General features: G+C 35.5%; 2 protein-coding genes across 3 annotated transcripts in view; both read right to left on the reverse strand.

The window, feature by feature from the left end:
- The window catches only part of LOC123552142 (transient receptor potential cation channel subfamily A member 1 homolog), a 51,088-nt gene extending 41,684 nt beyond the window's left edge, over positions 1 to 9,404 (reverse strand). The window contains exons 1-4 of the mRNA XM_053541682.1: positions 9,298 to 9,404; positions 9,060 to 9,174; positions 2,465 to 2,653; positions 1,902 to 2,070 (exon numbers count right to left, since the gene is read on the reverse strand). Of these exons, the coding sequence (XP_053397657.1) occupies positions 1,902 to 2,070; positions 2,465 to 2,653; positions 9,060 to 9,074 (373 nt within the window). The 5' untranslated portion in view covers positions 9,075 to 9,174; positions 9,298 to 9,404. The remainder of the gene's footprint in view (positions 1 to 1,901; positions 2,071 to 2,464; positions 2,654 to 9,059; positions 9,175 to 9,297) is intronic.
- A 6,486-nt stretch (positions 9,405 to 15,890) lies between these two features.
- Positions 15,891 to 25,552, reverse strand: LOC123552143 (cell death abnormality protein 1-like). Of its 2 annotated transcripts, none has more exons than XM_053541684.1 (6): positions 25,500 to 25,552; positions 21,237 to 22,427; positions 20,930 to 21,065; positions 20,209 to 20,255; positions 19,813 to 19,920; positions 15,891 to 17,215 (listed from the first exon to the last, which is right to left on the reverse strand). In XM_053541684.1, the coding sequence occupies exons 2-6, from the start codon at positions 21,637 to 21,639 to the stop codon at positions 17,106 to 17,108; spliced, it is 804 nt and encodes a 267-aa protein (XP_053397659.1). In that variant the 5' UTR covers positions 21,640 to 22,427; positions 25,500 to 25,552; the 3' UTR covers positions 15,891 to 17,105. The 2 variants fall into 2 exon arrangements, with proteins under 2 accessions (XP_053397659.1, XP_053397658.1); XM_053541683.1 differs by lacking the exon at positions 25,500 to 25,552 and adding an exon at positions 25,327 to 25,483.
- Between the last annotated feature and the right edge of the window lie 659 nt (positions 25,553 to 26,211).

Consider the following 26,211-nt stretch of genomic DNA (forward strand, 5'->3'; position numbering starts at 1 on the left):
GAGCACTTTTCTGGGTATTTTTTAACACCCCTTGTCATATGAAAATGTTTATATATATATTAATATTAACATATTAATAAGTAAGTCCAAATAATGTCTTAAAATCAGCTTGAAATATGCATGTCTCTTTAATCATGGGGAAATATCTAAAACAAGCAAATTCGATGAATTGGAATCCCCAGCCGAAAGGGTCAGAGTTGAGGAACGGCAAAAAAATATATCCAGCAAAAAGTTAAGAATGTTACCAAGAAGCAAATAATTTCATTAGTCAAAATCAAATTAAAAGAAAATGAATAGTTTGTTTGGGTGGGGCTGGGGTGAGGATACAACAGTTCACATGCTGATTATAAATATTGATAGAAAATGAAAAATGAAAAAAAAAAAAAAAATGGGGGGGGGGGGGGGGGGGGGGGGGTGAAACCAAGGAAAGGTGGTGACCAGGTGTAGGTACACAACATCACATGTTTATAATAAATGTTCATGGAAAAGAATGAAAGAAGTTTAATGAAATTCTTCCAATTGGTTGGTTTGTTATGTACAGATCTGTGGATTTTTAAACATTCAAAGGGCAATAACTACATGGAAAATTGACCAATCGAAAAAAAAACTTGAAGGGCATCATCGCAGTATCTTGGTTCATGTCTGTTTCAGGTTTGATGAAATTCTACCTGCTAGTTACTGAGAAATGGCTGCAGACGGACATTTTTCATTAAATCAAGGGCAATAACTCTGACGGAAATTGACCTATTCAAAAAAAAACTTGACGGGCATCAGCACAGTATCTTGGTTCATGTCTATTTCAAATTTGATGAAATTCTACCTGTTAGTTACTGAGAAATGGCTGCAGACGGACATTTTTTATTAAATCAAGGGCAATAACTCTGAGGGAAATTGACCAATCAAAAAAAAAAAAACTTGACGGGCATCATCGCAGCATGTTGGTTCATGTTTATTTCAAGTTTCATGAAATTCTACCAAGTAGTTACTGAGAAATGGCTGCGGACGGACTGATGGACTGACAACGCCATTTCAATATCCCCCTCCCGATTTCATCGGCGGGGGATAAAAAACCACAAGTGAACGGACATATAAAATTTATTTCACTGTATTATAGTGAGTGAGTTGGGTTTTACGGCGAATCGACACAAAATGGTCATATATCACTATATTAAGTTATGACTGGGAGTTTCATTAAACAGGACTGCCACTTAGTTGAGAAAATGAAATTCCATGACATTTCCCTGACTAAACCATACTTTTCACTGACCAATACCACCATATTTTTCCGGCCTCCTCCACCCCTACAACCACCCAATCCACCCTTTTACATTCATTTTGTTTCTGAATCAGATATAGCAAACGTTCATAAACAAATACCAAACATATATGAGTGTAAACATTATAATGATGATATTAGTCAGTGACAATAATTGATTTTTGACATACACAATTACACCAAAATGTGTTTGGAAATACTTATAAATACTGCTTGAAAACTGCCATAGCAACTGAACTTTTTCAAAATTGACCCAGAAATTCATTTTCCCCCGACTTTTCTAAAATTTCATTTTTCACTGACCATTATCAAGATTTCCCTGACAATTCAATGACTTTGAAAAAATACCATTTTCCCCTGAGTTTTCAAGGTACGTGGCAACCCTGTTAAAAATTTACATTGTTTAAATTATATATATTCGTGAAAATGTCATCAATGTTTTCCTTAGAATTTTTTTTGTGAGGTTCAAAAGCGAAAAATCAAGCAAACGTGTATGTGTTTACTTGCCAAATTTTCCTAGTATATTCTAAAGTTTTTAAAAATCTGGGTTTAGTCAAATTCTACATTGTAGAAAAAAATCTGATTCAAATGTGAAGAAGTATCTTAACTGGCATAACTAGAATACCTGCTCCATTTTCAACAAGGACAATAAGCACATTCAGCTGATTGTATCGAGCTGCATAATGAAGTGGTGTCAGGTCATCCTCATCACGAACGTTGATTTTCTTCTTTATATTGCCTCCCATGTTGCTCAATAAAATCTTAGCACTCTTAACATCACCCATTCTTGCACACTGAAGAAAATACGAATCAAATATAACTAGTGTCAATAACATTAAATTTATAGGACACAAAATGGCTTCTTTCTTTGTATCTTAGTTTTTGTGTCATGTTTTACTACATGTACACTTAAATCATCAATTTCAAAAATATGGCCAAAATTAGTTAACTGCTGCGATATCATCTTCACCCACCTGATTTTTCATGCCTCCTCCCGAACCTTTTCTATTTCCAACTTTTTCTATTTTTAAAGGTAATATTTGTATTCCAATATGTATTTTTGCTGTTTTATTATTCATTTATTCATCTGACATAAACTCTATTATATATATTTTATTGTCTAAACTTGCAAAGAAAATATAGGAAAGATAAATGAAAATATGACACTTAAAAAATTGAGATTCAAACCTGATGCAGTGTGAGGTTGAGTATTTCATTCGTGCTCTCTACCCTGGGGATAGATGGAGCTGGAGGCTGGGGTGCGGGCTCAGGATCACCACTGGGTTTAGGAGGTAGATTTGTCATCTCAACTGGTCCAGGCCCTCTCTGTGGGTTGGTTACATTGATAGTTGATCTGTAATTGCCCTGCGGGCCATCCTGTAAATGAAGTACATATGATGAATTATACCAGAAATTCTTTCATGATCATCTACACTTTCTATATAAACATGTGGGGAAACAACCCAGGGTTTTTTCTAGCTAATTTGGGAACATAGCCTATACCCCCAAAATTGGGAATTTTGACGCGTAAATGTTCCAAACTGGGAAATATATGGTCCCATAGGATATAGTAAGGATGTGTTTAAGCACTTTCTCATACACTTGTTTCACATCGTACAACCTCTTTAACATACTTCCATTACAAAATTGTCCATAATTTGGTCAATGTTTGTGCAATTTTGATGAAATTTTTTTCAGAATGTAGATTGGGAATTTTTGCACTCATTTTGGGAAAAAACCCATACTTTTTGACATTGGGAATATAGCCGAATAACGGCTATAAAAACAGCCGAAAAAAAACCCTGCAACCTGAATATTGTTCTAAGATAAAGTATTATTGGCTGCTACATTTTACCCCCACTGATTGTAGCCTAGATAATCTTCTTCTATACACCTTTACATGCCGTTTTATATCAGATACAGTATGTCAGTGCCAAACGGTTGAAATATGACATAAATTATATATATGAAGCCACATGATAAATGTAATATTGACTCGTAGGTATATCAAAATGAGATCAGAAAAATGTGACATCATACAATGATACACAAGTTAAGATTAACAGTGGGTCAAACAACAAATCTCTGCACTTTTTTCTTGAATAACTCTTTATTAAAATAACCTGCGAGTCAGATTTAAGGCGGTAGTATACCCTAAACATTTGTATCTATGCATGCCCAAAAGGACGATTTACGACAACGTTTCCCAGCAGGCAAACAAGGTCATTTCAACACTGATATATGGTTGTATTTAGGTCACGACATAAAACAACGTTGATCCAATGTTAATGCTGGGCAGTTAACGATGAGATGTTGTCAACAAGAGGACCAAGATGGCCCTAGGTCGCTCACCTAAGAAACACTCCATAACAGTGTAAAACATGTTTGACCTAGTGATTTCATGGAAACAAATATTCTGACCAATTTTCATTAAGATTGGACCAAAAAATTGGTCTCTTGCGATAAAACAAGCATTTTCTTAGATATGACCTAGTTTTTGATCCTAGATGACCCATGTTCAAACTCGACCTAGATTTTATCAAGGCAATCATTCTGACCAAAATTCATGAAGATCAACTGAAAAATACAGCCTCTATCACATACAGATGTTTTTTCTTTGATTTGACCAAGTGACCTAGTTTTTGACCTCAGATGACCCATATTCAAATTCGACCTAGATTTTATTAAGGCAATCAACCTGACCAAATTTCATAAAAATCAATTGAAAAAAAACAGTCTCTATCGCATACACAAGATTTTTCTTTAATTTGACCTAGTGACCTAATTTTTGACCTGAGATAACCCATATTCAAAATCGACCTAGATTTCATCAAGGCAATCACTCTGACCAAATTTCATGAAGATCAATTGAAAAAATACATCCTCTATTGCATACACAATGTTTTTCTTCGATTTGACCTAGTGACCTAGTTTTTGATCCGAGATGACACCATTTTCGAACTCGGCCTAGATTTTATCAAGGTAATCATTCTGGCTAAATTTCATGAAGATCAGTTGAAAAATACCGCCTCTATTGCATACACAAGGTTTTTCTTTGATTTGACCTAGTGACCTAGTTTTTGACCCGAGATGACCCATTTTCAAACTTGGTCTAACTTTCATCAAGGTAATCATTCTGACCAAAATTCATGAAGATCAATTGAAAAGTACCGCCTCTATTGCATACACAAGTTTTTTTACGTGATATGACCTAGTGACCTAGTTTTTGACCCCAGATGACCCATTTTCGAACTCGGCCTAGATTTCTTCAAGGTAATCATTCTGACCAAAATTCATGAAGATCAATTGAAAAATACCGCCTCTATCGCATACACAAGGTTTTTCTTTGATTTAACCTAGTGACCTAGTTTTTGACCCGAGATGACCCATTTTCGAACTTGGCCTAGATTTCATCAAGGCAATCATTCTGACCAAAATTCATGAAGATCAATTGAAAAATCAGCCTCTATCGCATACACAAGGTTTTTTCTTTGATTTGACCTAGTGACCTAGTTTTTTGACCGAGATGACCCATTTACGAACTCGGCCTGGATTTCATCAAGGCAATCATTCTGACCAAAATTCATGAAGATGAATTGAAAAATACAGCCTCTATCGCATACACAAGGTTTTTCTTTGATTTGACCTAGTGACCTAGTTTTTGACCCAGATGTCCCATTTTAGAACTCGGCCTAGATTTCATCAAGGTTATCATTCTGACCAATATTCATGAAGAAGAATTGAAAAATACAGCCTCTATCGCATACACAAGGTTTTTCTTTGATTTGACCTAGTGACCTAGTTTTTGACCCCAGATGACCATTTTCGAACTCGGCTTAGATTTCATCAAGGTTATCATTCTGACAATATTCATGAAGATTAATTGAAAAATACCGCCTCTATCGCATACACAAGGTTTTTCTTTGATTTGACCTAGTGACCTAGTTTTTGACCCGAGATGACCCATTTTCGAACTCGGCCTAGATTTCATCAAAGTTTCATTCTGACCAATATTCATGAAGATTAAATGAAAAATACAGCTCCTATCGCATACACAAGGTTTTTCTTTGATTTGACCTAGTGACCTAGTTTTTGACCCGAGATGACCCATTTTCGAACTCGGCCTAGATTTCATCAAAGTTATCATTCTGACCAATATTCATGAAGATTAAATGAAAAATACAGCCTCTATCGCATACACAAGGTTTTTCTTTGATTTGACCTAGTGACCTAGTTTTTGATCCGAGATGACCCATTTTCGAACTCGGCCTAGATTTCATCAAGGTTATCATTCTGACCAATATTCATGAAGATTAATTAAAAAATACAGCCTCTATTGCATACACAAGCTAAATGTTGACAGACGACGGACGACGGACGACAGACGACGGACGACGGACGACAGACGCCGGACATCGAGCGATCAGAAAAACTCACCTGAGCATTGCTCAGGTGAGCTAAAAATTGACATTGTTTCAACATTGAAATAAGGTTGATCTTTTAACGTTGAAATATGGTCGAAATGATGATGTTGTTTCAACGTTGAACAAGGCAGTCTGAAAGACAGCTATATCCCCCGCCACTGTTATGGATAGTGAAAGGGTTGATGGTACTGGGTGGAAGCATTGACACTGTTAATTATATTTAATAATCTATGTATGTCGACATCAATGAATTTGAAAACTCTTCGGGATACAGAACAGACACAAAATGGAAGGCTCAAACCAATGACCTCGAGTTGTGACCTTGACTTTGAGCTGACATGGCTGACTGATGTGTTCTGCACATCGTCTTGATGAGGTGATCATTTGACCTAAGTATCATGAAAACCCTTCAAGGAGTTTAGGAGATACAGAGTTAAAACATTTTACCTTGAGTTGTGACCATGACCTTGAGCCAACATGGCTGACTCATGTGTTCTGCACATCGTCTTGATGAGGTGATCATATGACCCAAGTATTATGAAAACCCTTCAAGGTGTTTAGGAGATTCAGTGAGGACACAAAATGGAAGGCTCAAACCTTTGACCTTAAGTTGTGACCTTGACCTTGAGCAGACAATGCTGAGTCATGAGGTCTGCACATTGTCTTGATGAGGTGACCATTTGACCCAAGTATCATGAAAATCCTTCAATGGGTTTAGGAGATACAGAGCTGACACAAAATGGAGGGCTCAAACCTTTGACCTTGAGTTGTGACCTTGACATTGAGCCGACATGGCTGATTCATGAGTTCTGCACATCCTCTTGATGAGGTGATCATTTGATCAAAGTTTTATGAAAATCCTTCAAGGGGTTTAAGAGATACAGAACGGACACAAAATGGAAGGCTCAAACCTTTGACCTTGAGTTGTGACCTTGACCTTGAGTTGACATTGCTGATTCATCAATTCTGCACATCGCCTTGATGAGGTGATCATTTGACCCAAGTTTCATGAAAATCCTTCAAGAGGACAAAATGTTACGGACAGACGGAAGGACAGACTGAGACCACTCGTATAACCCCCCACTTACTTGTGGATTAAAAATTGTTGATATCTGACCGATGAAATATCAACTGTGGTCTGGATAATCTTTTTTTTAGTTTGAAACAAGAAATAAATCAAATGGCATCTACAAACTAGATGCCCACAGACAACATGTTAAACCCACCAGCTGTCAAAAGGACTGGGAGCTGCACACGACACTCCTTGTCTCATTTAAACCATTTATGCCAAATAAAACAAGAGGACCAAATGGTCCTAGTTCACTCACCTGAGAACAGCTTGATCAAATTTAATGAATATCCTGCTTAAAATGCGACCCCTTTTGCATAGGCAAGGTACTTCTTTGATTTGACCAGGTGACCTAGTTTCTGACCAAACAAGATCCATATTTGAACTCGACCTAGCTTTCATCAAGACAAACATTCTGATCAAATTTCATGAAGATCCACTGAAAAATGCAGCCCTATTGCATACACAAGGTTATTCTTTGATTTGACCAGGTGACCTAGTTTTTGACCCAATATGATCCATATTTGAACTTGACCTAAACATCAAAGCAAACATTTTAATCAAGTTTCATGAACATCATGCATAAAATGTAGCCCCTATTGCATTCACAAAGTTTTCCTTTGATTTTACTGGATGACTTAGTTCTTGACCAAAGATGACCCCTATTTGAACTTGACCTAGATTTCATCAAAACATTCTGATCAAATTTTATGAAGATCCAGTGAAAAATGCAGCCCCTATTGCATACACAAGGTTATTCTTCGATTTGACCAGGTGACCTAGTGTTTGACCCAACATGACCCATATCTGAACTTGAAATACACCTCAAAATTGGATGTAACATGCATGTTGTACTACAGAAAAGTGGTCTTGATTTTTCCCTATGACCAGTAATAAAAAAGTTACAATATAAGCTATTTGTAGTTACAACAAAGGAAAGTAATTCTAGGTTCTTGTGCATGACACTCCGTCTCATGATGGTGAACAATTGTGCCAAGTTACATCAAAATCCCTCTATGCATGAAGAAGAAATGCTCTGGACAAAGTCATTAATATTGAATTTGACACTGACCTGTAAGTGTGACCTTGACTTTGAGATAGGCATCTGGGGTTTGGACATGACACTCTGTCTCACTGAGGTTAACATTCATGCCAAATATAAACAAGATTGCTCCATGCATGTCCAAGTAATGGTCCGGACAAAAAAATCCGGACAGACGCACGCACGCATGGATGGAGGGACGTATGCACATACACTGAACAGCCATTTGAACGACTATGTCTACGCTTCCGCAAGTGGGCTTGATAAAAACTATACATGTGTAAGAAATCTACATTATTTACCGCACAAAAATGTACATGTATCAGTTGATGCCGCACAGGATGTGTGCGTATGCTCAGGTTGTCGGATATAAAAAAATTATCTTAATATATCCTAGGATCAAGTCAAATTAGTTGGACTAGTGGTGGTTGTTGCTACAGTATTCCTGTTTCTCGTTGATTCGAGCTTTCTCATCGATTCAAGCCCTTGTTTTTCAGTAAAATTCATGCTCATGTAGCATGTTCTTCCATCAGAAACTTGTGTCATTTACATTTTAAAATGCCTTGGAAAATATTAGTCATGAAACCACTGAAAAATTGAGTATATACCTATTTTAATATTTTGCATCAAAAATTGCTTATTTCAAAGGGAAATTACATAGTGGGTAATACTGTGAACCCAAATTTCAAATTAAAAACATCAGCATGAGCATATTTCATATTTTGTAATGAGTGAACAAGAAGTTAATCTTGATAGAAATTTGCTTTATGGAAATAGAATATGCAAACATTAACACTTAATGACCTTCCAAACAAAGGGCTCGAATCAATGAGAAAGTTTTAAAATGATGTGGAGTTTGACCTCCTTCAGTCTCGTGCAAAAAAGTACATATTAAAGATGATAACATTGTAATTCTTATTGCCCATTGTTAAATGCAAATATTTTTGTAACAAAAAACAAAAATTATTTAATTGAACAGGTTTACTCTTAAAAGATTTAAGAGGCTCGAATCAAGGAGAAAGCAGCATAAATGTGTTTTTATATCTGTTCAGTGGTTGATGCAATTTCTATCTCTGCAACAATACTAAATTTGAATCCCAGGTTATTTTTGCAATTCAGAGGTAAGATCTAAATCAAAACAGCTGTAAAATGGTATAAGCAATAAACAGAGCAACTATTAATTTTGACAGCTGGTGGCAAACTATTTTTAAAAGCAAAGTTTACACTTTTGTGAAATTGTGCACTCACCTGGAACTCGTCCATATTTGTATGGAGAGGGTGTGGCACTACTTTAGACAACTTGTGTTCTGTTCCTTATTGTGAAGTTTGATATTTTCACAAGAGATTCCGTGGTAAATATGACCTGTAAAAGAACAAATGTATCGATATAATAACTCTATGTCGTCTGTAGCACCCACCAAAGTTACCAAGCGAATTGATAAATAAACCGTTGGTAAAACCCTGACAAATGACAACTGTAGGATACCCTTTGAACAAAAATCCTTGATTAAAACAATATATATCCTGAAACAGCACTACATGCTTGACAGTTATGACGTGCAGTAAATAAAGTTGCGAAATCCCTCCCTCACCCCACAACAAGAAATGTTTACCTATTCACCATATTGATCACGTGATAGACTAGAATAAATTCCGCCCTCCGTACCGGATCCCGCTTACGGTCACATTGCACGAGCGCACAATCTTGATATAATTTTTCAGACGTTTTTCAGTATGTTTCTTTGTTGTTGTTTTCTTCTGTAGATACAGAATGCACCTGGTAATGCAAACATAACTGTTGTCTGTATTTAGCCTGTCTGACATTTGTTTTGCAAAACAGTCCCGAAAAAGTTATAACGCAATATTTGGATCAGGGTTATCTATCTATCTATTTATCTATCTATCTGCCGTTGACGTCAAACCCCTTGCGGGAACGTAGACGTTTTGCGCGTCAAAATCAGAAAGAATATAGTGATAAAAACTTAGAGTGGAAGAAACTAAAATAACTGTGCGGTCGGTCGCGTTGGTGGCATTGTAACAGAAGTACAACCATAGTTTTTGTATTATCATTTTTTCCCCTTTTTTGTTTCCACTTTTTCTTTTCTGTTTTGTTTGTGTAATTGAAACATTTTTCTATGTGTTTTTCTTTATTTCTTTAAATTATAAAAACCGCCATTAGTTTAATCTACAATTATTTGACGCAGTGGGAAGGGCTGCTTATAATGTTGGTATAACTTAAAGTCCAACCCATTTGCTATTTTCATACTTCTGTATTAGATATGTGTATATTATGTATATAATGAAAATATGCAATAAAATATGATTAAACTAAACTATATGGCCATAGCGGACACAACAGGTCATTGAGGTCAGGTAATCTACGATTGGGATAGCAACCAGATCATGATGACTCAAAGAATTACATGTGACTATATATACTGCCGCGCAAACGCCAGAACCTGCTTTCAGATTCTCGACAAGCACTCATTTTTTTTTACATCTGTTATATTTCATTTGAATGTAAATTATTGATTTCATCATATATTCAAATTGATTAAACAATATGTTTGAAAGTGTACAGTTAGGCCTATACATCTTTCGTTTGTCGCGGTGCGCAGAAAGGTAAGTTAGATAAATAAGGCTGAGATTCCATACCAGTATGAGTACGAATTAATTTTTTTGACTCAGTAAGCGTCAACGTTTATAAAATACAAAATCAAACACTAATGGAGGGATAACGCATGTTTCACCGGGCTTGGGCACCAGCCAATCCCTCGAGATTCTGAAGATGTTATAGGCGCTAACGCTATTCTTAATCTAGCATAAAGCGCATAAAATACTACATTGTCCCTCAACGTCATTATTTCCATGAAATTCACGGGAATGTCTGACGTCGTTGGCGTCATTTCCTTTAGAAGTATCCGTTTCTGGGCCGCTATACGTTTACGCTTTGCCACGGAACGCGCAAATATAAAACGTTTTTTCTTCTGTTAAGGAGGTAGGTTACCTTGTTACAAGGGTAAATTCAAATTAGTTGTACCGCAGCACATTTTTGTATTTCGTGTAATATGAAGTTTTAACTGCTACAATCTCAATTTCGTTTGTCTCTGTCCTTCAGTTCAATTTTTATCCTGGTTTGAAGAACAATGACTCTACAAAGGTATTTCATATTGAAAGAAAGAAGAAAATACGGATATTTAACACTTTCAGTGTACTTTAGTTTCATTGATATCCGTAGAAATCTGCATAATTGATAATTTTACTAGTATGCACGTTATCTTTCTAATAAAAGCTTAAAATTATATGTCGCGGGGCTCGTGTTTCCATGGTAACGCATTTCTCTCATTTTTAAAACAACTATGTATATAAAATAGGGGTTTCGACGGCTTCAGTGCCATTCGTTAATGACCAACATGGAATATTTGGGTAATATTATTAGCAAATTACCAAGCACTTTACATGGTACCCTAATTTTCTTAAAGTTTAAAGTAACCATGGCAACAGAGATGTTTTAAAATAGCTTATATCTTGCTTTTTGTCATAGTTTCTTATAAAAATATTGAATAAGATTATCTTTCTAGTTAATGTAGCTATAAAACATACTATTTCCTAACGTAAGTTATTTTTTTCGTGTTATTTGCATTTATTCAAACAAATTTCACAGCTTAGAATACTTACAGCAGTACCCTCGTCTGGCATTTTTCATGGAAAAATCGTTCAGCATGCTGCTATTATTCTCATGGATATTGTTGAAATGAAAATAAAAAGCCGAAGCTGTGTTTCTTAAATTAGACCAGTGTCAACGCTTTTGAATTTTACATTTAGATACATAGGTCACGGGCTTCGTTTCCATGGTAACATCAATTCAATTCAAGAAACCACATTTTTCTACCGAAATTTGAACAATTTTAGATCTTAGTTTTAGTATAATAAGTAACAAATTATCAACGGAACTTGAAAATAGGTATTACAAATCAAACTGCTAGATTTTTTAATTTGAAAATGGCCGTAACAAGTAACCTTTCACCCAACTAATATTCCAAATAACATTGGTTACCATCATCCATTTTCTTACATTCCGCATAACATTTCAATATAACTACATAAAAGAAGAAAATATTGATTTTTATTCAGAGCAAAAGACTCATAGAAATATTTCAGCAAATAATGGTTATTTGAAATAGTTAAAATAAGAAAAAAATGCACAGAATTACGTACTTTCAAGACAAAAACTATTAATTTTGCGCGGTAACTGACACGTAACGTCATGACGTCAGTGACGTCATTTTAGGGCAACATTGTTTTGAAGCGTTTCTGCGGCAATTTATTCATTATTTCTGAATTATTAAACCATAAAGCATCAGATCGAAGACAGGTTCATGATTTGTTTTCAGAAGAATGAATATACAAACACATTTAGTTTGTCGTAAACGTCGTCGTAAATCGTCACGTTAGCTTCCGGTTGGACATGCGCACATACAAATATGAAGGTAACCTACCTCCTTAAAGCATAAAAATTGCAGTTTTGCAACTTTTTTGTTAAAAAGTAGAAAAATTATTCTCCAGGGCCATAAAAACATTTAGGGTCGGACCAAAAATTTAGGGTAGGTCGGGATATCGGAAACAAACATTTTTTTACGCCTTTTTTTTATATTAACCTTACAAGTATGATAGGCCCTACCTTAAGTAAGAATCAAAGTTTTGATATTCACTTAGGGATTGGCGTATTTTTGAGATTTTTGCCATGAAAAAGTCAGCATTTTTTTCGGTCAATGAATTATTAGATTCTCCTTGAGGCAGTGAGTTTTCAAATTTGGTGCCAGTTAGTTCAGATACTAATCCATATTAGAGTCTTGGAATACCTTTTAGCGTTCTCTGTCTTTTCGCCGAGTGTGTTTCTCTTTTGACGTTTGATTTCAAAATTGTATACGTTTCTTACTGCAAGAGAATAGAGAAATTTTATCTTTGAAGAAGCTTAATTTTTTACAAATTAAGTTTTTAAAAATTGTGGTTATAATAGTAGGAGTTTTGTCTTAAATTAATATTAGTAAAGAAATTGTTTTATTTTTTTGATAATTTAGTTTGTATTTGTAGACGTTGCTGTCAGGGATTTTGTTAAAGTTTAAACAAATGGGCTGATGCTTTGATGTGCACGTGATGTAAATTTAGAGACGTGTCCTTTAGAACGGTGATAAAGACTAAAGATTTCTGTCCTATTTTGTTTTCACTGTAACTAAATGCATGCAATATATTCTAATGCTTATTGTTTCTACTAGTTAAGTAGTTTGTCGATGAATAGCACTTAAAGTGCCAAAAACTCCTCATATACTCCAAAACGTTGAAAGGCAGTGAAAGACAGAGAATGCCCAGGCTTAATGGTGTTCAGCTGCACCATACAGCCACCACTTGAAAACGGTAGACAGAACAGAAAGAAACTATACATACAATATATTGAACGCATCTTCAAAAGTGTTTCATATAGATAATAACAGGAACAAGACACAGCCATATCCATGACATTGTGTTTGACAGTGGAAGGGAAGACATATCTTTAATTAAAACATTCTGCACTTACACACATTTCCATCTATCAATATATCCTCTAATTCCATATAAAATCTGTAAATTATTGTACATAAATAAATGTTTCTTTAAATTCTCACCCGTATAGGCAGTTACTGCCAGGACAAAACGTAAATAAGATACGGAAAATAGTTATTGTATTGGGGTGCGCTCATTGTCAAATATCATTGTTAAGGTTTCTTTAAATTTCCTTTCGTAGTTTCAACACAAGTGGGAAAATTAATGTAAATGTCCGGACAAAATATGTACAAAAAGGGAGATAATAAAAAACTATAGAAGAAATGGTTATGGTTCTTGTGGTACACATTACTTACCTGGTTATTTTCAAAAGACTCTTGCTCTATAGCATTTTCAACAGTATTACAATAGGCGTTTCATGATCACGTCCTATACGTAATATGTATTCTCATTTTGTAAAGATAGATTTGCGTTCACCTTTTATACATTGTTCAGTCCGTCCAACAAATAAATCAAGTATTTCAGTGAAGGTGTTTTTTTCAACAGCAGTGTCTACTTGCGAAGATTGTGCCAGTTCGTGTGGTTTACAAATACATTTTTTAAAATAAACATGGTTTTGGCAACTGAGATGGTGAAATGTCATGCTAAAAATATCTCAACCAACAAAATAGGTAACAATACTAATATTATTTGTCTGAACCTAATTTTTGTAATGTCTTCCGAAGTGAAAACCCATCTGTCAATCGATTACGATAGTTGGTCAGGTCCAAACACTTGTTCTGTTGGAACAAGTGTGCATCTGTGTTACAGGCGACGAAAACTTAGAGGAGGTCCCTACTGGGGCTTTAATCCCGCACCCCGTGATCCGTAGCCGGGTACATTGGCTTATAAGGTCACACTTTCTACACAGACCTGTTAGTGATAGAAAATGGTCTAAAGCTTGCTGATGACCTTCTGCATGAGGTATGGAGCTGCGTGCAAGGTGAACAGTATAGACCATAAAACATGGTACCGATCAAGCGAACAAAACAAATCAAAGCCTTGAAATGTCTAATGGTTGCGGGTTTTTGGTAGATTTATTTTCTGTTTAAATGCCAATCTATGAATATACATGAATGAGAAACAAATACAAATTTAATGTGCCTCATATCTAAGATGAACTCTGCCTGACCCAGCTTGTGATGTAACCATGGGCTGGAATACCTTATCATTGATAGATCTTATATAATCTAAATGGTCAGTGTGAGTGGATACAGGTTGAATAAGAACTACTTGTTCATTGATAATTCATCCGCATTGTTCATGAATGGGACTATTTTGTGTAGCACATGAACATCCTTTGGATGTGATTCGGAATAAAATAAAGATGCTATGATTGTCAGAAATACACTTTAACTTTGGTAGCGGGATAAACCCGCAACCAAAAATGAAAATTTACTCATCAACACCACCTTCAAGTTAGACGTTATAACTTGGAAGAGTGATGCAATATTGAGGTATTTCATCATTATACAATAATGTACAGAATTAAGATACTGTATTGCAGCTCGCGGGGAAAAAAGAAATCTTATTTCTTTATAATTTATCCGTTAATTAATACTTCTTTATAACGAAATAAGTTACAAACATATATGTTTAAACGATTGCGTTTTTTTTCTTTCTGACGCTAATTACTCTTACCTTGTCCGGCCCAAGTGGCATAATACAACCATAACACATGTTCCAGAAACTTCACGCCAAGTTTTAGTTAGTGGTCATACCGAGATTTTCCGGCCTAGTATTTTCGGTCATATTTTGAGCCTTAGAAAGAACCAGGGTGTTAAAAAGTCCTCTTCTCCAAACGTGTAACACTCAGATATATGATACTTTAGCGTTTACCAAGTTTTTTTGGGGCTTATTTTAATGTCATGCCCTTCCGAAGGAAAGCCTTACATAATCGCAATGTTCATCTCCGTTAGTTCATCCGTAACTTCACCACGATTCAGTGTAATCATCTTTTTAATGTGAAGCCTCTAATGAAGTTCGTTGAATTCCAGCGTGAAAAGAAATGGTGCTATAGTATACTGATAATGAAAAATCATCCATCTGGAAGATATATGGGAAAATTGTTTAAGTGCAAGATTGAAATATCTCTCACGATTGAGCACTACATCTAGATGCAATATTTTCACCAGAGGCATAGCCACGAGTGAAAATATAAGATATGGTGTTCATGAGTGCAAGATAATATATGCATCTCCTCGTGGCATGGTATTCCGCTGAATTTAAGCCAGTGGTTGCTGAGAAATATTCCAGACAAAAATTGCGGGACAGACGGATGGACGAAGTGTCAACATATATTATTCTTCCCGTTTCGTGAAGCGTAAAAACGACCATAGACGTTAACGGTCAGTAACGAAGGCAGTTTCAAATGATCAGAAACAATGCCAGTTAAAAAGATAAGAAACTATGCCAGTGTTTTTCCGTTAATGTATACTAGTGACTGTGAAATGCTTTAATTTCGTGGACGGCTACTTCGTAGGGGCTTCAACTTACAATAACATTATGATAGGGAATATTATTTATTTGTTGGAATGACTCAACCAAAACACAAACTAAATGCTAATTTGAATAAGTAGTAATACATAGTTCTAAGTTATGACATTAAAGGGTTTTTCAAATATCAACATTCAAAACTACCCAAAGTCAGACAGCTGACTACAAAGGGCTTCCCTTGAAATAAGTAAGTAAACATTTACTTGCTCTCGTCATTCTCGCTATTGTTCCGGCTTGACATTTCTCTCGAACAACAAATTTAAATTTATACATTGTATTAAATTTTGAGAAGTTTCCTTTATAGATGAGAAATCAATATGCACCATTTCGCTTATAGAGTCTGCTTCATACAGTAGCGTATACATATATCGAAAGATTAAATGGTATATATCATGTTCTGTATCCTACAAAGAAATAACAAAAACAACATTGCCTTGAAAAGAAACGTTTTGCATCCAAACAAAAGCATATAAGATAAACGTTTCAACACAAGTTGATACTTTGCTTCAAAAATAAAAAAATAATCAACAAACGTAATCTATAAAAAGATCCTTCGGAAGCACGGATCACAACCAAGCAATATTATAACATACTCACATACTCAGTTCATGCATGAGAAATAAATGTGCAACACCCAGATCCTAAAGAACCAGAAAATTTAACAATAATATTCAAACTATCTTTGGAAATCATCATTCCAGGCATCAGAACTAAAGGGAAAGCTTCGTAAAGCAGAAATTAAGAAACAAAGAGCAGTAATTACATATAGTAATATGTTATGTCTTGAAAATGATGTTGAAGGCTGGACGTAATTCATCCAGAGTTCACGGAAAATTAGAACTAAAAAGATCAAACTGAAAAGTGAAAATGTAGCCAACATTGCAAATGATATCTGTATAAAATGTTTGGTCATCTGACTGAACGAAAACGTGAAATTCAAAGACTTTTTCAAAATACGTTACTGAAAATGTCTATACTACACACTAAATATTTTTCATACACGCGATTTATTAGAGTGCTTGTTATTTACAATGCATGCATGCAACTGTTTACAATTAGAGCTTGATGTGGCGGTTTGGTGACATGTAAAGACACGCTCTTGGTTTAAATGAATTACCTTTTGCACAATTATACATAAAGAGTACGTAATTTAAATTGTAACAGTCAAGTCATCTTCTCGCACTTTATAATCCTATCCAGTCGTATATATCCCATTTGCTAACGGCTGGTATTTTGGTATATCGTGTCGGAAACCATTTCATATTGTTGCTCACTTTTATCTCTATCTTGCAGTTGCTCATACATGTTTGTGTTGACAGTAACACTTTCTGTATAAAATATATAAATATATAAATACATATTGAAACAAGAAGGCCATGATGCCCCTATATCACTCACCTGAACTTCAGACCATACAGTGTGTGCAAGTTTGTAAGAGGACAATTATATACCCAGGTGTCAAAAGTAGAAGTCAATTACATATACGTACACATACACAGGACTGGAGCAAGCTGAGTGTATTTTTAGAGGTCTCTTGATAATGGTTCTATGTTTACCTATTGCGGCTATAAAAGGGGCCAAGTGCCCTCATTTGCAGAAAATTGGGAAATAGGGATGATTCAGCAGACCAAATTTGATGAAAATACATCCAGCAATTTATGAGAAATTATTTAAAGGTATTTCTATGTTTAGCTCTAGTGTCCCCTCAAAAGGGACTGAATGTTCCCATTCAAACAGGATTGATACCAATGATTCTACAGACAAAGTTTGGTGAAGATCCATCCAGTTGTTCATGAGAAGAAGCCGTTTAAAAATATTTCTATTTTTCGCTCTAGTGGCTCTTTAAAGAGGCCGGGTGCCCCCATTTGTATTAATCTGGGAGCAGAACTTACAATGATGCTAGAAACCAAGATTGATGAAGATCCATGAAGTGTCATTTAAAGGTATTTCTAGTTTTTGCTCAAGGGGCACCTAATAAAGGCCAAGCTCCTCTTTTGAACAAGTTTGGAAGCGGACCTTATGATGATGCTAAAAGTCAAGTTAAATGAATATCAATCAATCTGTTCATGAGAAGAAGTCCTTTAAAGCTATTTATATTTTTAGCTCTGATGACGCCCTTAAAGATACCAAGCGCTCCATTAGAACAAATTTGGAGAAAATGTTTCAATGATGTTACAAACCAAGTTTAATGGAGATCCATCCAGCGATTCATGAGAAGAATTCCTTTAAAGATATTTCTAGTTTTAGCTTTAGTGGCCCCTAATAGGGGCCAAGCTCCCCAAATTAAAAAAAAAAGAGAGAGAACCTTATAATGGTGCTATAGGTCAAGTTTGATGAAGATCCATCAAGAGTTTCATTATTAGAAGTCATTTAAAGGTATTTCTGTTTTCTAGCTCTAACGGCCCCTAACAAGGGCCAAGGTTCCCCATTTGAACACATTTTGGAGAGAACCTTATTATGATGCTAAAGATCAAGTCTGATGAAGATCCATCAGGCGGTATATAAGAAGTCGATTAAATGTATTTTTATTTTGTTGCCGTGGGGCCCCAGCCCCCACCCCCGAAAGGTGCTAAGCACCCTCATTTGAACAAAGTCGGGAGAGGAGCTTATAATGATGCTAAAGATCAAGTCTGAAGAATATCTATCAAGCGTTTCATGAGAAGAAGTCATTTAAAGGTATTTCTATTTTCATTTGAACAAACCTGATAGAGGACCATACCAGGATACTACTAACCAAATTTGGTGCAATTCTGACCAGTAGTTTCAGAGGAGATCTCATCTAAAGAAAAGTGTCGATGGACGGACGGACGGAGAGTGTGAGTGATCACAAAAGTTTCTCTCTCTCTCTCTCTCTCTCTCTCTCTGTACAGTTAATATTAAGTGAAAGTTTTAGTATATAAAAATGGAGCGGGCATGAAATTAAATGAAAACTGGTCGCGACCTTGACGTATAGTATAGACTTAAGGCAGATTGTCGTTGCATCGGACAGACAGATGGATGAACACTCCTACATTCTTTTTTTCTTTAATTACGCGGCGGTGGACAAAACATTTTCCTCATTTTTCAGCCCATCTTTGCTTATCATGGAACGAATATAAACACGAGCAGCTATGTTACTTACGTACGGTGCCCCTAAAGTGACATGTTACACACTTTTTTTCCAATTAGGTAATGTGACACTTTTTTTATTTCGTTTAAACGAAAAAAAAAGTGTCACAATACCTAATTGGAAAAAAAGTGTGTAACATGTCACTTTAGGGGCACCGTACTTACGAAATTATAAATACATATATTTAGTTTGACATGGAATTATTTCAATAAGGAATATACGTGTATCAAGATGAGAAGTTGAGTATTTATACTTTTAACTAAAATTACAGGATGTAGAAAATGCTTTTTATTTTATAGATAGAATGGTTCAGTCGCACATAAAGTTGTAACTTTTGCAACATCGATATATCTCGTGCATGTTGCGTAATATAATGCTCTGCACTAAGCTCCACATTGCAACCTCTGGTACGCGCGAGGCATTCTGCTTAACCTTATGGCAAACTTTGGAATGCTTCAGAACTTATGTTTCTTGAAAAATATTTAAACATCTGATTTTCTAAAAGACTCGTGTAAGTTACTTAAGGAGGGTAATAAGGAATTATACAATATGAGTATGTAACGTGTAGGCGTCACAGAAATGCGACCTTTAGTAGATTCAATTTGAAAACAAAAACCACTTACAATATAAATAGACATCTTAAAATAAGTTTAATTCTTAAAGTTTCTCGATCAGTCAAGGATACACAAGCTATCTCAAATATATAGAGCGAGTATAACCTCTTCCTATCACAAACATTGAAATAAACAAATACAGAATGAAATGGCAGCACAATCCAATCAACTAATTTTAATGCGATGTCTGTACACTTTATACCTTGTACATTCTGATAAGTTTCAGCAGCAGTATTTCCCACCCCGTTACCCGCAGCAACACGTGCCTCTTCTGCATACCCAGGCGCTGACTCGTCATCATTCCTTTCACCTGCACGGTAATATACAAATGTTTAGACGTGTCATATATCCCATGCATGTTCTTCTATGATCCAAGGATCTCATATTTTTTAAATCAAAAGTATATTTTCTTTACCACGACTGAGATTTATTTTCTTTCATATTTATGAGTCTAACGTGTCCATTCTTAAATGGCCTATTTTGTCCTTTATTTTTTTTCACGACACTGTGTTACCCCGTGGCATTGCTTTTTGATTATAAATATCAATGTTTCTTTTTGAAAGGTGAAAATCTGTTATCTAATTAAACAATTATTTACCTGTTGGGTCTGAACTATTTGAGTTCTCCTTATTCCTTACTCGTCCCCTGGAATAAAATTTGATTTTGATTTGTTTCATTTATGTAGTCGTTCATGACAATGATTTGTGATTGCATTATTTTTCCTATTTAATTTGATTAATAACTTAAACTCGTCATATATATCGGTTGGAGTTACCAGAATCAACTTCACCGCGCCCTTAACTAGTCTAAATTAAGATTTTTTAAAGAATGTTGTCCAAATGTATGTCGTTCATCAATCCAATTAAGTCGTACGTTATTTAACCCAATATATTAGATCACTCGTGTAGTGGTCCATAGTTTCCTGCCAAGGGCAAATGGGAGGTGCCCACAAACTTATTTACCTTTCCGATTTTTAAACTTTTGAAGGTGTGGTATCCTTTTTTTCACCTGTTACACAATTGTTACATGAAATGTGTGTCTGTATGTGTTTGTGTCTATATCTATGACGTAACACTTTATATTGTTATTTGATGGAAACTGCATAACGATACAGTATTAGGTAATGGTATAGGTGCTCGTCACTTACGGTTGATGAAATAGCAAAAAAAGTCTTATGCTGCCCCGCAACGCACGCGTTTCTCAATTTCGGGGGAAATAGCCAGGAATTGATAAGCATCAACTATATACAACTTTATCTAAGAAAACACAAACTGTACATCTACAAGTTTTACACCTTAGACTATCAACTAGTTTCATACCTGAGACAGAAAACAATGAGGAGAATACCACCAACAATCACTAACATCCCGGCTGCACCACCGATCCCCGCACCAATAATCGCACCTGTATCTGTAGACGACTTAGTGTTGTCTTTCTGCTTAGCGGAATGTGTGACTGCAATATTTGAAATTAACGTTTTCGTTAAGTAATATATTGCTCATTTGCCAGTTCTTCTGCGTTTGTTTACAATTTGCTCACCATTAGCTCAAGAATACTAAGGTATTAAATTAAAACACGGTTTATTTCATTCATTAAACTATGTATGGAAATCAAATAAATACATACTATAGGTACAAGTATCTCCAGTGAATCCTTGAATACATCCATGGGAACAATGTCCGTTTTCTCTACCACACACATTGTTCAGACAATTGTCATTACATTTCTGCAAACATTTCGGCCCGTAATAACCTGGAAAACATCCCTCTGTACATGTTCCGTTCCGGCTGAAACAGCGGCGATCAGATGATGGTGCACAAGAGATGGAGCACATGTTCTCACAAAACTCACCAAAATAATTAATCGTGCATCCATGAAGACACGCTCCAGACTTCCAGTCACATGTCCCATCTTTGCAGTTTGAACCACATGTTAGATTACAAAATTCACCATGTTTGTCTAAAGTGCTGCAGCCCTTAAGACAAGCGCCATTTTCTGCTGCACAAACAGGCACGTTGTTTCTTGTCATACAGTTTGTACTGCAACTTTGAGAACAGTCGTTACCATATTTTCCGTCAGAACACACAGTACATATTCCATTTTCAGGGCTACATTCTACGCATTTTTCTGAACAGTTATTTTTACAATCTTGGCCCCATGTTCCCTTTTCACAACTAACACATGTAGTGTTGCTTAGAAAATAGCCGTTGTTACAGCTAGTACACTGACCTGTGTCTCTGTCACAAATACAGTTAGGACAAGTGAAATTGCACAGTTTTCCATATCTTCCTGTGACACATCTGTCACACCTGTAACCTGTAAAATTATCCTTACAGAGACAACGACCAGATCTAATATAACACTCTTCGCTAAGACACCCTATTTCACATTTCCGGTGACATCTATAATCATAAAAACCGCTATTGCACGTACGGCAGTAGAAAGGATCTCTACATGAAAGACAGTTACTTATACAATGATAACAACTGTATTTGCGATTGTAAAATCCAGTTACACACTCGGTACATTTGTCAGTTGACGCACAAATAGCACAATTTGATGAACACTTTTGATCACAAATAATGCCAAAATACCCTCGTTTACATTCAGTGCAATTGCCAAATTTTGAACAGGAGATGCAATTTTGCCTACATTTAAGACTGCAATCAAGAACTTCAGGATAATTGATGTTATCGTACTGCCTTCCGTTGTAATACCCAGCTTTACACGTGCTGCATGTAGCATGATCTGAACAGGTAATGCAGTTGTCTGGACAGGAGATATTGCACGAAGGACCACCATGACCCGGTTCACATTCTTCGAAACAGAAAATATACTGATAATTGTGCTTCATGAAGTTTTGAAAATAAAAATCGACATATTTTAATTAAGGCTCGCTGGATTTTTGTTTCTTCATGACATTATTACAAGGACCTGTTTTAGAATAAAGATGAATTTAAACCCTTATCATGCTGGACACGATTAATTCTGCCATTGCGACCAGTGTAGATCTTGATCAGACTGCACTGTTCGCTATTCAGTCAGTATCTTTGTAGTAGGCACCCCTTTTAACAGTCAATGGTAATGTCCAAATTTAAAGATGGACAAGTTCATTATAGAAATTTAGCAGGATAAGGGTTAAAAAAATCATAACATTGATAAGCTTGGCCCAATAACACGGCTTCTAAACGCTAGCGCCACCACCAAATCGTGGTGATAAGGAAAAGAGCTATCGACATTTCCGTGGTGAAGCTATCACCCATTTCTACTTGTAAACACGTGAGTAAAATTTATATTTTATCTTATATTTTTATTGATAGAACTTTTTTCGAAAATCGGAGAATGTAGTTCCGTGTAACAACACTTTTACTAAAGGTTGGCTGTAATTTCATTAAAATATTATGCAAATTTTGGTGCCAGGAGCTTTTCTCCCGAATTTGACAGTGGTACATTTTCATATCGGCCAGTATTTGAACACCATTCCGATGATTAGACACACTGTAAGAACATACCTGCACATGCAAATGGTGTAGAAATGAATTACACGACGTATTCCGATACACCAAAGAATTACAAAAATAAAAACCACAGTAAAAGTTAAAACACGACTATTTTTTGAAAGTGGTGGCGCTATCACTCAAGTGATGGCGCTATACAGTTGTGGTGGCGCTGTTGTATATGATTAGTAGCTGATATATTCAAAATTTCATATATGAAAATGTCTGTCTGCAAGCCACGGCAATTTCTACAATAATAGATGTTATCAACCTATCCCACACTACACCCAAATTACGTTACTCAACAAAATACATGTAGTAACCTCTACATGATCGCAAAATAATCTACATGTATATGGATTCAGATTGTACATCTAAGCTCTATTGATAAATCATATTTAATCGATTGGAACTGAAAATGCACTGTACTCACTTTTCAGAAAGAATTGTGAAAGTAAGGTCGTTTGTTTACAATGACATGCAAACGACGTATAATAGAAACAAAGGGAACATAGTAACTTTCAGAATCTTAATATAACAAATAAATTCTACACGATCTTCAAATTATTTCCTGCACACAAATCTTTGTTTGAAATAAGAGTATTTCTACTTTTAAGTACACTTACGTTTGTATTTAAGTAGAATATTTAAAGGTTAGAAATAATTCTACATTAACATTTTAAACAAAGGAAAATATTTACTTTGACTATAAGAGTCCCAAGGGTCTGTGAGTATTTTGTTCTTTATTTTCTTAGATAGAGAATGTTTCATAAAGGTAAATAAACTATGATCGTGTTTTTCTTTCTTTAATAAAATAATTCCTTGCAGGAAAATTATCAGTTAGAGAATGTTGGTGTTTGTTCTCTTCCGGATGCGTCAGCAGTTCGTATTATTGAATGCCGTAACAGCGCCACCACTACTGTATAGCGCCATCACTAGAGTTATAGCGCCTGGTATATTTCTTCTAACCCGAGATTCTATTATTCATGGTGTGTGCATATATAGTTATTTATCATTTCTACACCATTTGCATGCGCAGGAATGTTCTTACAGTGTGTCTAATCATCGGAATGGTGTTCGAATACTGGCCGATATGAAAATGTGCCACTGTCAGATTAGGGAGAAAAGCTCCTGACACCACAATTTGCATAATATTTTAATGAAATCACAGCCAATCTGTAGTAAAAGTGTTGTTACACGGAACTACATTCTACGATTTTCAAAAGAAGTTCTATCAATAAAAATAGAAGATAAAATATAAATTTTACTCACGTGTTTACAAGTAGAAACGGGCGATAGCTGCACCACGGAAATGTCGATAGCTCTTTTCCTTATCACCACAACTTGGTGGTGGCACTAGCGTTTAGTAGCCGTGAATAATCTCTGACTAAATGTATACAGAAAAATGTACTCTTGTTTCTATTTAATTTTGAAAATGTAAATCAATATAAAATGTCATAGTAAGTAATAATTTTCCATGAAATATAATTTTTAAACTAAAAACTGGTCAGCAAGTACTGAAGTGATAGTCTTGACTAAATTGAAACTAAGTGGTGATAAATGAAAAAAGTCAGGATTTTCTTGGATATCACCGATTTTCTACTGAACATATTATGGACTGCATTGTTTTAATCGAATTGTCTGCCTAAGCATAAATTCAAACAAAATAGATATGTCAGATGATTCTATAATATTTGGTTGTTATAAAAGTAGCTTGGTCTGGAATACTGTGTTCAGCTAAAGTGCATTCCATTCTGGTAAAATCCACGACAGATGATCACGTTCCACGTCAAGCTACTATTATATTAAAGACCTTTTTAGTACACACCTGCATATATATATTCATGTTTTAAGTTTACTATATATGATTATAAACACTGATGAAACAAAGAAATTTTTATTTAACGAGTCATGAATTTAAAGAAAATAGTCTAGCTTTGTCAAAATATGGAACTGGATTTCCGTCTAATGCAATACGGATTTCCATTTCTATCCAGGTTTTTATAGAATGTTTACACGTGGTCTATTTATATGAAATGTTAGATTCACCAGTATTTTATAAATTGTTTAATGTAACATTGGTTGGAAGTGTAGAAGTTCTTTGTGTTGTATATTATATGTAAAACATATGTCTACAGCACGTAAAATGATAATTATTATTTTCTAAAAACATACACATATATTTATGTATCAAATTCATTTTATTTGAATATACTTACCTTTATGTGCTTGCTGAAATCTGAAACCTTGTACAATAAATAGTATTAGCAGTAGCGGAGTCGGGAGCATTATTGTTTGTTTTGTAAACAAGTATGCACTCCAAATACAAGTTAAGTAACACTGAACTGGAACACTACCATTTAAAACTTCCAATTATATTTACAGTAATTACCAAAGCCGTGTTTTTACAACTGTAATGTTTATCATCATATCAAGCTTGTACGATCTACGACTTGATCAGTGATGATAAATCGACTGTAGTAAGACAATAAATAGGAAGCGAAATTTTTCATGTATAATTTAAGTGTCTGTATCCGCCAATTGTATTCTGTAAATAATACACGAGCTTCCACTTTGCCAACTTCCATAAAACTTCGTAACCGTTTCGGTAGCCTAGTGATACAGCACCCGCTTCGAGTGGGCGAGGTCGTGGGTTCGCTCCCTGGCCGCGTTATACGTAAGACGTGAGAACTGGTACAAGTAGCTTCCTCGCTTGGCGCTCAGTATCAAAAAGGAATAGTACTGGGACTGGTCAGCCCAGTGTCAGTATAGTGTGGCTGGGTGGGATCACGTGTCTACAGTGGACACCAAAACCGGACACAGACACGCACACGCACACACATACGCATACGGCCCCAACCCCTCGACACACATACACACACCCCCCAAAAAAAACTTCTGCTGAAAGAGTGTGCTGTATTGCCTGCTAACTTTAAGTTTAACAGTTCCTCATGGCTTTTACTAGACTTACAAAGTCTGTTGAGATCAAGTTATCTGTAATAAAGTTTATTCTTTCTTCATACTGACACTAATATTTTCCAAGAATAAACATTTTCTCTCTAGGCTCATCTCAACAGACTTATAAAATGCGATTCTGGGGTTAT

This window comes from Mercenaria mercenaria, chromosome 4, assembly GCF_021730395.1.
Source record: "Mercenaria mercenaria strain notata chromosome 4, MADL_Memer_1, whole genome shotgun sequence".
NCBI lineage: Eukaryota > Metazoa > Mollusca > Bivalvia > Venerida > Veneridae > Mercenaria > Mercenaria mercenaria.

Bases quoted from the DNA above. Each gene is read 5' to 3' on its own strand.
- LOC123552143 (XM_053541683.1), bottom strand. From the start codon at position 25,396: ATGCTCCCGACTCCGCTACTGCTAATACTATTTATTGTACAAGGTTTC. The intron at 19,921-20,208 runs GTAAATAATTGT...ATTACCGTGCAG, and splicing joins AAATAGTTCAGACCCAACAG to GTGAAAGGAATGATGACGAG. The intron at 17,216-19,812 runs GTATAAAGTGTA...TATTTTATACAG, and splicing joins AACTTATCAGAATGTACAAG to AAAGTGTTACTGTCAACACA.